Source organism: Pipra filicauda, unplaced genomic scaffold (genome assembly GCF_003945595.2).
Source record: "Pipra filicauda isolate LSUMZ 115617 unplaced genomic scaffold, ASM394559v2 scaffold109_size3271384_pilon, whole genome shotgun sequence".
Lineage (NCBI taxonomy): Eukaryota > Metazoa > Chordata > Aves > Passeriformes > Pipridae > Pipra > Pipra filicauda.
Window position 1 is genome coordinate 825,156 of NW_024103540.1, and position 16,976 is coordinate 842,131.

Genomic DNA, 16,976 nt, shown 5'->3' on the forward strand with positions numbered 1-16,976 from the left:
TTGACATCCAGCCACACTGTGCTGACCTCCCTGCGAGGGCATCACAGCTGCCAGTGCTGTCCTGAGCATCACTGTGTTAATCCATGTCCAACACGTGATGGGCTGCACTGATTCAGTGGCAGCATCAAGGACCCAAAATCTGATTTGGGTATTGCCCAGCAGTTCTGTGCTGGGGACAACCCGTTTTAACTCGAGGTCTGTTGCGTATTCTGTGCAAGGTGCTTTCTTTTTCTTTTGCTTGCGTTCTGTGGTGGCCTTTCTGCTTCTGAGTGACCCTGGTCATGTCCCCAGCAGATGATAGAGTGACTGCTCTGTGGAAAGGGTGGAGCAGGAGGCCTGGGGGAGCAGAGCCACCCGCTGTGGGGGTTCTTTTGAGCTCTTGCGGTGGGCATCTGGATTATCCCCCAATCTTAGGTGCTTCCAGAATAGTTTCTTGTGAGGTTGTGATGCTCTGCCTTTCAAAGCTCCTTGAAATGCTGGTGAAACTATTTTAGGGACATGGTTAGTCCTGATGACCTGAGCTGAGATGATTCCCAAGGCTGTCCCAGATGCAAAGGAATTTGAGTGTTGTCTTCCAAAACTCGCTTTCAAGAATTTGATCACAAAAAACTTGAAACACTTTGTGCATGGGTTATTTGAGCTCCACGTGTCCTTCCAGCACTTTGGAGACCTGATGCCCCAATGCATACCCTGTAGAAGGTGGCCTTGGGGTGCTGCCTTGTTCACCCCACTCTCTTGGTCCCTGCCCCCAGCTGCGTGAGGGAAAGAGCGTCAGGAACCACGGGTTGTTCGATCTGTATGTTAATATCTGGAAGCCCAGTGGGTTCTTCCCTTGCTGTTTGATGGGTCTCTTTCCTATGGTGGCTTGAGTGGTCCAGGCCATCCGTCACAGAGGTGGACTTCCATCCTGGGCAGGAACTCTCTGCTGGGGTCAGCCCAGCGCCATCTAAATGCTGCCCTCGAGAAAAACACTGCGATGAGACTGCGCGATGCTCACAAAAGGTTCTGTTTTTGTTTTGTTACCATTGCAGTGACAGCTATATTGTGCGAGTCAAAGCTGTGGTTATGACCCGAGATGACTCCAGTGGGGGATGGTTGCCGCAAGAAGGAGGCGGTCTCAGTAGAGTTGGCGTCTGCAAGGTCACGTACCCGGAGGGCAATGGAAGAAGTGGATTTCTAATCCATGGTGAAAGGCAGAAAGACAAACTGGTAATAGACCCTAATTCAACTTTTGTCTGTTCTTATAATGAGAATTATCCCAAATCTATTGCTATTGTATTCTTGTGCAAGTTTTTTGTTTGTTTTTTTTGTTTGTTTGTTTTTAAAAACAAAAAAAAACAGCCATGTGCAAATAATATCAGATTGGACAAAACAAACCTATCCTCATCTAGAATTGCCACCTTTTGCTATCTGGGCTGGCAAGCTGCCACCTGGAAGGAGCAGGTAAATTTTTGACATCCATGCAAAGATCCCCTTTGAATGAAAGAGGGCCTGTGTTGTTTTGGGTTTTTTTTTTTCTTTTTTTTTCTAAGACCTAGTGGGGGTAAGTGAGAAGTGAATTGAAGTGTAAAGAACCCATGAAGCCAGTCACATTGCACTGAGTAATGCAGCGCAAGCCTTTTAAAATGGGCCATGAATTATTTATGCTGCGTGCCGTTCAAGGTTTGAACAAGCTGAGTGAGAATATGAAGACAAGTTGTCTCTTATGAATTGACACACTCGGTTTCTCCTGGTAGCTGTTTATCTAAAAAGGAGCTCTCTTCTATCCCTGCACAAATCAAATTAATAAAGCCTTTTCCTGATTTCCAGGGGCAGTTTTAGATGTTACAGTTTGTTATCTCATTTTTATATGTTTGATTCTTCTGAAATAGACTCCTGTGAAGATATGGGCCAGCTTAAAAATAGCACTCCCTGCACATGCTCCAAAACTGCATTATTGGAGTCAGAAATGATCTTTCTTTCAAAAAGACTGGTGTTTTAAAGCTGTTTCAGTTGTAGTTTGTCTTTTGCAATTCTATTTTGCTTAGGATGCTTTTTTTGATATTATTTGGGAGTCATGCTTATGGTTTTGAGGGATGGAGTAAGACATGACAAGCCATTCCTGTTCTCCCAGAGCATCACCCTAGAGATGGTTTTTGGCACAGCAAATGTTGAGATGAGTGTCTGGCTGGGGGTGAACAATTTAAAAATGGTGAGGGGAATGTTGCAGCTCCTCCTAAATCTGCTGCTGATGGTGGATAAAATTTCTGCTGAGCAAAATTATGGAGGGAAGAGGTTCTCCCTCCACCTGAGCCCCCAGTAGCTTAACCTGTGCCGATGCTGAGCCTGGGTCTAAAATAGACTCCTGCGCTATGGAATGAACGCCTACTCAAAGCACAAGCAAAAGATGAATGTGCAGTGGTTATGAGAACAATTACAGAGTCTGGTGTTTGTTAGTCATCGTTTGGTAGGGAAGGATGTTCCCCTACGCGAGGCATGACTTGGCTTGCTTTTGGGTCCGGCCTGAGATGGTGCCGGCTGTGTCCTTGGGGTGGGAAAAGTGACTTTGCTCCTCTTTTGGGGCTCACGCCCTCCTAGGTGGTTCTGGAGTGCTTTGTGAAGAAGGACCTGGTGTACACGAAGGCAAACCCCACCTTCCACCACTGGAAAGTTGACAACAGAAAGTTTGGGCTCACTTTTCAAAGCCCCGCCGATGCTCGAGCCTTCGACAGAGGAGTGAGGAAAGCCATCGAGGACCTCATTGAAGGTAGCATGGAGGTGGACGCTTCCAGCCTTGGAAGAGTGGGGAAGGGGTTTTGAGTCAGGGAGCTGGGAAGAGGGATGGATTTAAAATCAGCTTTTAAGAACTGAGTTTTCCCTTAAGGAGATAAGGTGTTTCAGTCCCAAGTATTTTTCAATCCTATCTGTCCACACTTCTCACCCTTAATTATCAAGTTTGTTGTTATTGCTTTCTTTGATAGGCTTGGGTTTCACGCTAGTGATGGCAACTCAAACAGCCCAGGCTCTTCTTTATGTGCAGTCAAAGCTCGTCTTCCTGAAGTCTTTGTTAAATCATAGGATTAATTCTTGCCTGGAGTTGAATAAAACTTTGGTTTGTCTTTGGTTTTATTTTGAAGTAATTAGTTTTGTCTGCATCCTCTTAGTTGAATGGTAGTTCTTGAAGGCTTTGTTGTGTTTTGGGGTGTTGTTTTTTTAATTCTGCAAAAAATGCGTTTGAATTGCCCGTGCTTTGAAGTTGTCATAACTTTTTCCTTTTCCCATTTCATTGCAATCAGGCAATCATAATACAGCTATAATTCTATTGTACTTTATTTTAATGATATTTGATTCTTCATGGGGGTTTTTTCTTGATTTTTTTTTTTAACCATGCCACTTTACGTAGGGACTTAGCGGTTCAAAACCTTTTGCCTTCTCCCTCTGTGTGACTGGGACATTTTTATGTACAGATGGTATCATTTTTTGAGGATACTCACTCAAATATACGTCCAGATGTATATTATTTTTGAGGACACCAGCTCCATAAGACAGCTTAATGTTCTAGATACCCTGTCCTTGCTTTAACATGAAAATGGTAGATACTGGGAGACAATTAATCATGGTAGATACTGGGAGACAATTAATCCTCCTTGCTGGCAAATACCTCATCAATTAGAGGAAGGATGTTCTCAAATAGTTACTCATTTGCTTTTTTCTGTGCAATTAACATGAAGAAGCTACAGCCAGACTTTCCGCTTTCTTCTTCTTGCTAAAACTGTGAAGCATTCTGAGTCATAAAAGTGATGACTTTTATGTAAGTGGCACGGGACTGTGCAAAGTTTCAAGGAGGTGATAACTCATCTGTATTGAGTGGTCTTCTGGAGATGCCGATACTTGGCAACTCCTGTTTTGCTCTTTTTGATCCATTTTGCAGTGGAGGTATTTAAAATCAAGTTCTGCTGCATCTCAGATGCTTCAAAATCAGCAAATCTATATTTATCCCATTAACAGTACAGGCTGATCCTCATGAATGTGTTCCTCCTTAACTTCCAAATAAGGCTTTCTGAATGAACAACAATAACTGGCTCATGCACACACAGCGTCGGGCAGCCGACTTCATTTGTCATTCATTTTTTATTCACATACTTGATCGAATTTAGCAGGTAATATTAAGCACAGCTGACTGTGCATTCGGAACTTCATGAAATCACTGCTTTATTGTTAATATTTAACCTGCAGTTCATTCCCTGTAGCATCAGAAGTTTGGTGCACAAGTACAGGAATCCTATGCAGCTCCATAGAGCATTGGGGTATTTTAATTTTGAAGCTAATGTAGCAAATGGCACAAATGTTTCCACATTACTCAGTGTTTTAAGTGGGCTTTCGCACTTAGCTCTGCACATCTTCATGATGATGCAACTGAGAGCAGCCAAGGCTGGTGCTGATAGCATTATATAAAGCACGTTATTTTAACAAATTTCCAGAATGAAGGCGGTACAAACCGTTCAACTATTTTGGTCAGAGATGTGATGTGGCTGTAATTCAGTCTAACAGTGGGCTTACAGCAGAAAAATAGACCTTTGACTTGGGGTTTCTCCCCCAAGACCATCTTGCTGCGCCCACCTTCCTTGGAGGCCTCATGGAGGGTGAAGCCAGACAGGAAGGGGGGCTAGTATAAGGAGAGGGGTCACTCCCTTTTAGCTACAGCATAAATTTACTGTCAAGTCCAACAATGGTGTCTGTGATGCCCTTCTGGAATGTGGGTGCTGACTGGGCTTTCCAGCGGCTCCGGAGGGGAACACCCACAGGGTGAGGAAAGACCCTGGAAGAAGATTTTTTTAATACACTTTCCCACTTTTCCAGAAGATTGCCATGTAACTAGTGAAAATGGCACCCCAATATTTTACTCTTTTCTATGGTTTTACACATATCAGCTCCTTTCAAATGCTTTGCTTACGTGGGGCAGGGTGGTTTTCTGAGAAGCAGCTGATAACAGAGAAGACCTTTAGAGTATATAACAACTTCCAGATTTGGAAGGAGAAAAAAACTCAGTCCAACTCTTCATTTTCGAAGTCAGGTTTGTTTTTTTTTAAACAAAAGGCTATTTTGCCCCCAGATTTAGGGAATATGTGAAGAAAAACTCTTATATGGTTTCTTGACAGCTGCAGATATAGCCTCAAGCACTGATTAGTGCATAGCTTTACCATTCTACAGAAATTAAAGTCTTCTGTAATTGGAAATGGTAACTGCTATTTTTAACATTGTTAATTAGCATTGCCAGCCACACAGTTGCTTTTACAGACACTTTCAGATTTTACCTTTGCAAACCTAGCTTGGATTTTACCTTTCCAAAACCCAGAAGATGGGTTTTTCTTCCTTAGTTTGAGCCACTCTTTCACATATCTGCAACTCACAAACTTGTGAGAATCCAAACATTTACCAGGCCGATTAAAAAAAAAAAACAAAACAAAGGTTGCATGGAAATGTCATCATGTGTTTAAAAAGTTGTTGGTTTTTTTCCCTAGGATCTACGACTTCCTCGTCCACCCTTCACAACGAGGCTGAGGTCGGCGACGATGATGTCTTCACTGTAAGTGCATGTCACCCAAGGTCGTTCTCTTTCATGCTCAGGTTTACGTGGTCAAGTTTGAAAGGGTTTTTTGTTTTTATGCCTCAGGGTTGGCTTTCAGCCACCATCGTGTTTGGCCATTGGGTGTGTTTTATTTGATGGAAGTATATCCTCTGCAGAATGTTGGGTTTCTTTTGGCCTCCCACTGCCACGTGAAAAGCGTGTCAGAGCAGATGATGTCGGGCTAGAAGTGAAGAAATAGTCACCCTCAAATTTCCTGTGGCTTAGTCTGAGTGGTGCACACACACCTCTCAATACTTCTCTCTGTCCATGAGAAGCTTCCTACAAACTCAAGGAGGTGGCTGCTACTCAGGTACATACTCATGGAAATAAGATTTTGAATCACAGTTCTTAACAGAAGCCAACTTTAAAGATGTTTCACCTGTACATAAAATGTAGAAAGTTCAAACAAGTGGCTTTTTAGGTGGAGGAAGGCACAGTAATGTGCCATCTACCTAACCAGCAGTGACTTAAATAAGAGTGAGTTGTTTGCAGTTAATTTGTGGTATTGTCTAAAATGTATTTTGGAGCTTTGCTGAAACAGAAGTGGCTACACTTGCACACTTTAAAAGGAAAGTTAAAAAATAAAAAAACCTGTCAGGTGAAATTCTGGATCTGGTCAGGGCTGTTTCACAGGCTGAAAATGAGTTGCTCAGTGTCTTATTGAATTTATTTGCTCACCTTAGATTGCAGCCTCCCATGCACACATATATTATTATATTAGTATATTATATTATACTAATTAGTATATTATAAATGTCATTGTTCTGTGGGGCCTCAGTGCCAGGAGGGTGGAAGGTGGGACATCCCCTGTGCAGCAACAGTATCACAAAATTGTCTTTGTGATACTTCCCTGGATCGTTAAGGTGAACGGGGAAAAAAATGAGTACAAGCATCAAGCTGTTTGAAAACGGGTACCAGGAAGCACCAGAAGCCAAAAGGTGTTTTTGAGGGTGGTGTTTCACCAAGTGTGGGACCGGGTCAGGTTCCCTGCTGCGTTTTGACCAGATCCTCCCGACGGCTGGCACGTTGTCCACATCTGTCCTTTTGTCAAGGCTCAGGGAGACAAACAACAGCAGGCAGGGTTAAAAGGTGACTTCCTGCACTCTGCAGCAAAACTATCATTAGCAGCTGCTTCCCAACTACCTGCCAGAAGTGATTTATAGGCTCTGGGATGGGACAGACCGGGGGGAGGCACCGGTGGAGCCAGAGCCGTTTACCGATATGTGCTGTTTTGCTCCCAGATTCACCGGACGAGCTGTGCTCTGCTGGGGATGGACAGTCGCTCTTGATGTGTGTGTGGCTATTCTGTGCTCATCAGAAAGGGAATGACTGTCAAAATGTGCCTTGGGTGGGTGTGTGCCAGCTCTCACTGGGTTACACATGGGAATACTCAGTGTTTAGGCAGTGAAAAGTAGCCTGTGGAAATAAGAAGGGATATTTTTTACTAAAATCCTACTGGCTGATGTTTAGGGACCTGGGAGTGCTCCTGAATTTCTCCACACACTCAATCTTGAGGTTGAGTGTTGATTATTAAACTCGTAGGATGCTTTTTACCAGGAGGAAGAACTTGTTGCCTTTAAGTAGGTGTTGTTTCGCATTGGAAAAGTTGGATGAATGGTGCTCCAGCTTCATCAGAATCACTCAAACTCCTGCAATCAAAGTGAAGGGCCAAAACTATGAGAGATTTTTCCCACTGTCTTGACCCCAGGGAGGTGACAGGTATGTAGATATTTATGGGTAGGATTCCTGATGGAGAAGGAGCAAGAAGATCCTCAATAGCATTAACAAGCAGGGAAACCTCAGCAGCAGTCAGCATTTTTTTGGGATCTGGGGGATGAGTTGTGCCCTGCATGGCAGTGCTCTCTGCGGGTTTTTGTGATCTCCAGAGAGCAAGAGGGTCTTCACTGGTCGTGCTTCCTCTCGTGGTGCTGTTAAGTCAAGCTGTTGCATCAGGGCAGGTGTGTTGTTATACTGCAAAACTAAGGCTTTAGGGGCATCTTCTTCCCTAATATTTCTTCTTTGTTTTCCTGAGATTAAGTCTTTCCTTTTCCTACAGCTCTTCAAAGCTCTCAACTCCTATTTATCTGGTAGATTATGGTGGAGTATGAAGTCTGCATAAGCCAGAAATAACATACTGAAGCATGGAGCAGTTTAAAACTGGAAGAAATTGATAGGGCTGTGAAATGTTTTATTTTTACCCTTCTGTTTCATTCTTTCTTTGCACATATTTTTGACTAGTGTATCATAGTTCACTTGGTCATCCTTCCACACAAAACTTCCCTGCAACTTTCTGTAAACTCTTTCACAGCCACAGCAGTGGATTTTTTGGGTTTGGGGTTTTTTTCTCCCCCCCCTGTGTTTTAAAGAGAAAGTACATTTGTTCTTTTTTATTTCCTAGGTAGTTATTAAAATCTTCACAGTCCTCCCCCTCTCCCACTCATGCATGAATAAACTTAACTGCGTGCGGCAGAATTTTCAAAAGCATCTGCATGATTGAGTCATTTAATCAGTCATTTACCCATCTCTGAAAATCCCAGCCGTTGCTGCTGCACTGCTGCCTCAAGTATTTGGCCCGAGGTCCTGCTCTCCTTGAAGATGTTTCAATCTGTTCAAGCACAGCAGTCCAAACCCTCACATTTCCTAGGATGCTTTGTGACCGGCCACCCTGAATTCATCGTGCACCGATGTTTGCACCAACCAGTTTTAAAACAACCACCCTCGTTACATAGAAGCCGTGACTCCAGCATGGCTGTTGGATATTGACTGACCTTATAATGTCAATCAATTGGCTTTTATAATGTTAGCTCCAGTCTTGCTCCGTGGGATGTGCATATTTTTGTGTGTGCAACTTGTGCATCATCCACTTCGTTTATTCATCATGCAGCCCTTCCAGGCATCCAGCAAGGTACTTCCATGGGAAGGAGAAGTTTTGCCCTAGAGGTAGAGCTCCCCTTCAGGCTATGCTCTTGTGTGGCTTAGTGGAAAATAATTTTCTTGTACCAGAAGGTGGATTTATTTTTTTTGTTTCTGAGGGGGTGAATTATCTACAGTTGTGGCAGTCTGAACATTTGCTTGGTGTCAGGAGCCTTATCTCCTCCCATCGCAGTAACTTGCAGTGCCAGGATGATAACGTGGGCAGCAGTACCCAGCCCCATCCCTTTGGTGTATGCTCCCCATCCATCTTCCTGAAGCATGGGTTACGTCTTTAAAAACAGGACTTTGCCAACTAATGCTTTTCCTGTGGCTCAGACCTACAGCAGACCCCTGTTCTGAAGCTCGTACCTGATAGGGCAGAAAACAAAAGTATATAGAAGTAAATGTCACTGACTCAAGTTGAAAAATGCTTATTTCTTAAATGAAATCTCCATTTAGAAGTTTTAACAATATGTAGTTGTGTTTCTTTAATTTCAGATCCTCAGAAGAGCCCATAAATGTTTTCCATATGTTAGCAAATAAATTTCTCCTGTCTTGTACATTATAAATCGTCCTCTCAAGAGATGCAATCTGAGTAAGACTGGCCATCCGTTCCGTCTCCATTGGGGAAAACACTGTCATTGCAACGGGCTGAGATTGTTCTGTTTGTCTTCATCCATCCAGCCTGCATCTTCAGCCTTTTTTAATTAACATTTGATTCAGAAGTAACATTTAATGCAGGCTGAATATATTGTGTAGTTCCTTAACCACGGAATTTGTCGTATAATTGGGTTCTTGTGTAAAATTTTTTCCTTAATCTACACTTTTACTTTCAATTACAGATAATAATCCCACATGACCACAAAGTGAAAAATGTGAATTGAGTCCAAGGAAAAAAGGTCAATGTCTTCCAGAGTCTTCAGAGTGCCTGAAATGGTCTCTTTTAGCATCCCATCTGAAAAAGCAGAGGTGTTTTGTTCTGAAACCTTATGACCAGTTCAGCTGAAACACCACTCATGTGTTTTTCAGATAAATCTGCAGCCTTGTGCCTGCTTTAGTGCTAAAGAAAAGACACCCACTGGCAGGAGGAGCAGCGGCTCCCATGTTTATTCTGGTTTGTGACTCTAAAAAAATGACTGCAGTCTCCTTCTGGGTTAGGGGGAATGTAAGAGAGAAAACAGCAAACTCAGCCTTACTAAGTTTGACATGCACTGTACAATCACAGCTGTTTCATGTAATCAATAATAATGTTTTTAAAAACCTAGTTTTTGTTCAAAGTGAGACCTGCAAAATTTTGGAAGTAGAGCAGGCATGATCTAGAGGCCCATGGCTGAGCCACAGAGTTGTGTTTCGAGGCGCCTACATTTGATTCATTGCTTCCCTTGTTGACTCCTGGCTAAAAGCTTGCTTACCTTGGTTCCCCAACTACAAGACAGGGAAAACATTCTCCTGCTTCACTAAGGTGAAGATCTTGCTACCACTGCTTTTCTTCTTGGACTTCTAGCAGGAGTCTTCATACTCATGTTTTTACCACCAAATTGTGTGTTTGGAGTGATCCTGTGCCCCTTGTGCCTTTTGAACGTGGACTCCTGTGCTTGGGGATGTTTGAGTTAGGAAGTTTGTTATGTGGCATGGATGGTGCTGGTAGTCATTTTAGAGACAGGCATAGTTACCCATTCCCCACCAGAGTGGTGCATGTTGGGGCAGATGTTGCCATTACAGTCCTCCTTGCATCTCTCCTGCTTTCCTAAATAAAAAAACAGATTTCTCCCTGCTGCCTTTCCATGAAACCTTTTGTCTACTTTCATCTCCCATGTGGGCCTCAAGCGTGTTAGAGCCTCACTATTAAAATTTATAAGATTTATGTTAGTTAGATTAGATAAACAGTAAATGTAATTTTTTTCTTGCTGGCTTGGACGTTTCACATTCAGATGGTTCTTTTAAAGAACCACTGTAGCTTTTTTTCTGTAAAGTAGACATGCAGAAACCCGGTCCAAATACTTTAGAATATATTTGTAAGTTTTGTGGGATGCTGGAGCATCTCATCCCACCCCTCTGTGGAAAAAGATGTTGCCGAGAGTAGAGAAACACTGATGTGTTTCTGTCAGAAGTTGTGCTCAGGGATTGAGGAGCCACAAGAGCCTGCAATTTCCTTTTTCTTGACGCTGTGCTAGAGTAGCAGACAGGAAAAATGCTTTTTGGAGGAGCAGAGCTCTCTGTGGGGATGATGGGGTTGTCACCTTCAGCAGATCCACCTTGTTTGCTCTGTGAGGCTGAGCAAAGTGATGAGGGGATTGTCACAGTGACAGGACTCGATGGCCTCACTTCTGTTCTTCCTGCCCAGCAGCCAGCTATGCTGTGCCTGGACAGCCAGAGGGTTCATTGCTGCTAGCCACATCCTCTGATGTCTGGATTTTGGGCTCACATTGTAAACCACAGCTATTCTAATTCAGATTTTAAAAGGAAAAAAGAAAAAAAAGTACTTGCTAAGGAGAGAGAAGTTCACACACAGAAACCAGCAGGCTCAAGCCCCTCCCTCAAAAAAACCAACAACAAAAAAACACAAACAAACAAACAAACAAAAAAGAAACCTTAGCTGGCTTTGACCAATGAACTCTTTTATACTCTTTTATAGCTGAGTCTCTCACGGTGCTCTGGGCATCCTTGCCCGGCACCCAAGCAGTCAGTGCAGCACCAGCTCAGCGAGCACTTGTCGTGTCTGAACACGGCTTTCACTCCTCGCACTTCAGCACTGGGAGCTCTGCCTTGATCTCTTCCAGCAGGCTCACTACCAAGGTAGTCCTGGAGGCTGAAGTCATTGGTTTATCTGTAGTTTGTTTTCTTTTCCTTCTTCCCATTAACCCCAGGGTGTATCGGCTTTTCAGTGGAATTCTTCCTGCTTGTATGCCGGGGGTCAGAAGGCAGGAGAGATGCCACTAAAACAGTGAAAAGGTCCTGAATACCCAGCTGTTTTAAGGCTAGCTGCTTTTTATCCCTTCCTTTGTTGTTTGTTTGGGGTTTTTTTGATGCCTTCAGGTTAACTTTGCCCACACAAATTCACGACACTCAATGGCAGTGGATACTGATGTTCAAAGAGATTTTTCAGTAGGGAAGGTCAAGTGGAAAGTTTTTTCTCTGGCCGTCAGGCTTATTTTCTAATGTTATGTTTCTCCCTTTCTTTCATGACCTCCTGTTTCTTTCCAGTGATGCTGGAAATTAACCCTTTTGTTTTTTGTTTTTTTACCAAAACAAGCAAGGTTTACTCACTGATAATTTAATACTATTGCCAGTGAAACAGAGGTATTGTCTGGGATGGCAGCTGCTCTTTTACTTAAGTCCTTCAAAACTGTGGGGGCAATTACTATCTACTTCAGCCTATAGATTGTCCTTGTTTTCTCACAGCCTGTCATCTGGACAGAAGAAAATGTGAAAATTACTGTGGCGTTGGAGGTACACAGAACATAAAATCCATTTATTCTTGTGTATATAACAGATTCATGAGATGTAGTGTGGAGCTCAGGGGAGCTGGTAGGAGAGAGATTCATGGGGTAAATTTGAAGCTTTATTTGCTTCCTTTAAAAGAAAGGAGGGGGGGGAGTAGGGGTCTTGCAAAATTTATGTATTGCTTTATTGTATTTATCATGTTGGTTTTTTTGCTTTTGTGTCACTCTCTGATAGGCAAAGCATGCTTTTCTTGCTGCAGATCAGGAATAAGCAGTTCAACACAATTCCCAAATGCATTGAACTTCAGTTACTTTGGCACTGTTTCACTCTTAAGTGAATTACGAATAAGAAGAACAAAATATTAAGCAGAAAATATCTGTATTGCTATCAAGTATTCTAAGTCTTGCTGTCGTGTAATTTTTATGTAGCTAATTATAGCTGCAACTGGGATGTGTTGAGCTACCTTGCTGAGGGTAAGCAATTTCTCTTGTCACAATATTTCCTCTCAAGACCATGTTTGTAGTGTGTTTTCTGGCTCTGTACCATTCCCACATGCAAACACAGTTGGTTGTGCACTGGGATTGGGATATATCCTGCAGGAAATGGAAATTTGATCTTCTGCTGTGGTGGAAGTTTCCTTATAGCTGCATCTTGCCAGAGCTTGCGTTGTAATTTGTGCACCAGTTAGGTGTTGGTTTTGTTTGGTTTGCCCCAGCAGTTCAAATGATATCTATCCTTCTTTCCTTCTTTCTCCCTCCCTTCCTTATCTTTTTAACACCCAGTTTGGCCTTTCCCTGTACTTAGATGATGATATGATGGCATGCTTTAGTGTGCCAGCTCTTTACCTTTTATACTCTATTAATTATTTTTGTTACGTATAACCAAACTTGCACTCAAATATTTAAGTAACCTTCAGGTTACTGAAACCCTTGTTTTCTTGCAATATGAGGCTTTAGGATGAGAAGGGTCACCAGCAAACCTGCCTGTAAGATTTCCACATCCAAAGGTGACTTGACTGGTGCCTCTCTCTGTTCGTAGTTTCTGGCTGGTGAGTTTGTGATCAGAGTGTGTTGTAGCACCATTTCACACTTGCAATCAACCAGCTGCATGTTTGTCTCCTGAAAAAATAAATTGGCTGTGTAGTAATGTACTTAAACTGTGTGATGAGTTAAAGTGTGAAGCTGTTTATGAGCGTGTTCCCTTTTAATTCATCTGGAGCTAAATGCTTTAGTGTATTTGTGTGCTTAAGGCACAAATGTGTCAGAAACAAAATACAGCCAAGATGAAATTGCCATTTCTTAACATACAGTAAAACAGGGTGGGAAAGGATTTTTTTTTGTTATTTTATTTTTTTTTACCTTTGCTTTTGTTCAGCCATGGTTCCCAGGGCATTTCTTCAGCATTATGTAAGGGGGGGGGAACCTGATTTGAGTCAAGAAGCCTGTGAAAAGCAAGTTGTTTTCCAGCCAGCTCAGTTCCCCCACCTTGCTTTCGCAGCACAGCCATGCCAAGAGTGGAGCTGGTGTGGGGGAGCAGGATTTGGGGTGGCAGGAGATATTTTAGCACCTATGTGAAACCACAGCCGAGGGATTCAACTTGACTGGGTGCATCTTTAGCATGACCAGAGCAGAGAAGGGGGCTCCTCCATGCCCCTTTTCCTAGCACGGCTGACCCAGTGCTGAGCCGGCCTGGGGAAGTGAACCAAAAACCAGCCCTATAAAAGAAAGCGAATACTTTTCCGGTGGTTTGGCTCCTGGAGCCAGCTCGCTGTAGGGCTGGAAAAGCAGAAGAAGTGCTGGCTAAAGGGAAACTGTAAGAGTCGAGGGACTGAGCGGGCGGCAAAAAACCTCTTCCGCCCCACTAATATTCATCGTGACACCTGAAATTCATCATGTACCCCCTTGCCCTGGATACATCACCTTCTGCAAGACCCGGTGGTACAAGTAAGATGGTTCTTGCACTCATGTCTGAGTCTGGCTTCGGATTTAAGGCATTTTCCTCCTTCATGTTGCTACTGTGAAATTCATCCTTCGATCGAGACAAGAAGGAGATGACAGAATAGCTGAGGTGGTGTCAGTGTGGGTGTGTTGTGGCCAAATGTGGCTTTTACCTTGAAAATACATGGTATGACTATAGTTTTCCATTAGATTCCTTCTTTGATCTGGGCTATGCAGTCAGCCTTTGAAGTTTACAATCCTTTCTTTCAGCTGTGGGGTGCTTGACAGAAAGACAGAGAATGACCTTTTCCATTATTTTAATATTCAACCTGAGGAAGTGACTTTCAGCAAACAGCTGGCTGCTGTGTTGGAACAAAACTCTTTGTCCCAGGGCGCTCTGAGGAGGAGGCACCAGCTGGATTTGGGGTGTCTTTCCTGGCCCCAGGCACTGGCTCTAAAGGTGACAGGCAGAGTGGACCCTGCACAGGGTGTAAACACTGTTGGAAGGAGACAGCCTTGGCCGGGGGGCAGAGCTGTGACTGACAACTTCCTGTGTTGCAGCAGAAGGGATTAGGGAACGGCTGCCTGGCAAATAACCTGGTGGGACCGGAGAGATGCAGGTCTGGAGCAAGTGGGCAAAAGCTGTGCTCAACCCCAGCCTCTGCCTAATTTAGAGGGGGTTGCTGAGCTGGAGCATCCATCTTGGCAGTGATATGGAGGGAGCCAAGCTGGAACTGTGGAGCAAATGACTGTATTGCTCTTCTCTTCCTGTAATTTCCATATGCTGTTTAAACACTGGCAAATCTGATTTGAATCTGTTGTCTTGTGTAACAAGTAGAAAATAAAAAAAAAACAACACGCAGAGTTGAGATTTCTTGAGTGTGCACCTGAATTTTGCTCGTCTGACTGGGATTTAGTTGCATCCTTTCAAATGGGTTTTTTTTGTTTGTACAGTTTTTTTTTTTTTTTTTTTTTTTTTAGAATTTGGAAAGGAAAAGAAGGACTTTGGTAAAGCTTAACAATGAAATGTGCTTTTGCATGAGGCTTCAAGATTTTCCTTTAAGTTGGCAGGCTTCCCCTTCTACCCCTTTAAAGAAAGGAAAAAAAAAACAAACCCACAGCACAAAAAAACTCACAACCTTCTGATTGACAAAATACTGCAGGTTGGTGTCCCCTCTGTCCCAGGTATGTTTTTGGTAGTAACCAAAGATGTACAACAAAATACAAGAGTCTGGGGAACTCAAAACGGACCTTTGCCCAGTTCAGAAATGCATTATAAAGAACTGCGTCTAAATAGCCCTGTTTCCTTCCCTCACCTGCCTAATGTGTTTTGCCAAGGGTCTGCTTGCCCTGTATCTTGTAAATATTTTATGAAAATTAAATCAGAAGCCATTATAGGAAGCAGTTCATCTGTCTCTGGCTCTGTCTGCAAAAGGAGAAGGAAAGGCAGAAGTAAATAAGTACCATTACATTTTTAAGCAGAGCCTGACATATTTGCAGTGCATGTGAAGAGGGTATTTTAAAAGTTTGCATCAGCTGTTGGATTCTATTTTGGTGATAAATACCAGCTAAAATAACATCAATGCTCATAACTGTGTGAATAAATGACCCCTAACTGACTTCCTAAAATATCATATCAGTCTGCTGTGGGAAGTTTGCATTTAACTGAGTTTTTTCCCCTCTGTTTGTAAGCTGATGTTATTATATAGGAGCAGCACTGCTGAATTTAGAGGCTGCAGTTTGGAATTTTTACATAGCAAAGACATTCATGATGGATTAGGTGCATCAGTTCTTTTAGCTTGGCTAATTTAATTTTCATTAGCATTTTTCTTTCCCTCCTAATATTACTTCCTTCCCCCTCCTTGAAAGTTTCTGTGTAGGAGAGCTGAGATTCAGTGGTGGGTTCTGTGGAGCCATCTGTTCCCAGCTGTGCTCAGCAGCAGTGCAGGCTCCTGCCATCCTCTGTGTGTGTCCAGTGTTTAACACCCCCCTCTGAACTTCCCTCCTTTATTTCCTGGCATCGTTACCCATCTTGCAAAAGGCTTTTTGGCAGCGTTGGATGTGCTATGTTCTCTGTTAGCACCTGAAAATTAGGACCTCCCCCTCCAGCCTCCCCTACCTCTGCTCTCTGTGTCACCTGGAGACCCTCCTGTGCCACCACACAGATGGTCAGCTGGGGTCAGGGAGCTGATGCAGAAATGATTTTGGCCTGGATTTCTGTGGTCCTCCACCCACCTATGCCCACAGAGCAGGTGATGGGACTCGTGGGAGGGAGAAGCAGTGGCCATCACCTCCCCACAGCAGTACAGACCTTGGTGGCCATTCCCATGGCCTTAGGAGAGGACATGTGGTAACATGGTTAATATTACTTTTTAGAGGAGGGAGGCTTTGCTAATCCTCGTGGAGCTGTACAAACACAAATACTGGATGCTGATCATCCCACCAATGCTGTAATCTGCACCAAGATGTCACTTCCAAGGCATAAAGGGATTAACAGAGCCTTTTTGCGAAAAGGAAAAGCCTGCCTCTACCCCTAGATGGTTTTAAGCAACTGGTTAGTTTAAACAGTTCCCAGGTTTAGGTAAAAAGATCCTGTTGAAGCAGTGTAGCTCGTCTCAGCATGGAGAAATCCAATCAGGCCACCGCATGGAGGAGTCACAGGAATGAAGACGGAAATGTGGGAGTCCTGGTAAGGACTCTCCAGATTGATGAGGACATGGGTGTACAGAGCCACCCTGCTCTCACCACTGTACTGTGGGGTTGCTGTGCTGCCTGGGGGAGCAGCCTTAGTCGCTGGGGCTTGTGGTTTGGGTTTTTTTCCCCTTTCGACGTTCTGGTTTTCCCTTATAAGTACCTGATGCAAAGACTTTTCCTTCCACTGAAGTGATACTCTAGCCCAGTGGTACAGTAAGGGCAAGGGAAGAGGGTATCATATGGGAAGGAAATGTTGTGTGGACCCACTCACAGCCTCTGGTCCTGGGCTGAGTTTGAGTAAAAAGGGTGGTACTGTCTTAGTTCAGTCCTCATCTGACTTTTGCAGACATTTGTCTTTGTATCTGTCCAAATACCTTCTT

General features: G+C 43.5%; 1 protein-coding gene across 2 annotated transcripts in view; it reads left to right on the plus strand.

The window, feature by feature from the left end:
• SPRED2 (sprouty related EVH1 domain containing 2) overlaps positions 1-16,976 on the plus strand; it is a 60,279-nt gene that overhangs the window by 32,345 nt on the left and 10,958 nt on the right. For both annotated transcript variants that reach the window (XM_027710099.2, XM_027710181.2), the window contains exons 2-4: positions 1,032-1,209; positions 2,578-2,746; positions 5,502-5,566. In XM_027710099.2, coding sequence (XP_027565900.1) covers positions 1,032-1,209; positions 2,578-2,746; positions 5,502-5,566 — 412 coding nt within the window. The remainder of the gene's footprint in view (positions 1-1,031; positions 1,210-2,577; positions 2,747-5,501; positions 5,567-16,976) is intronic.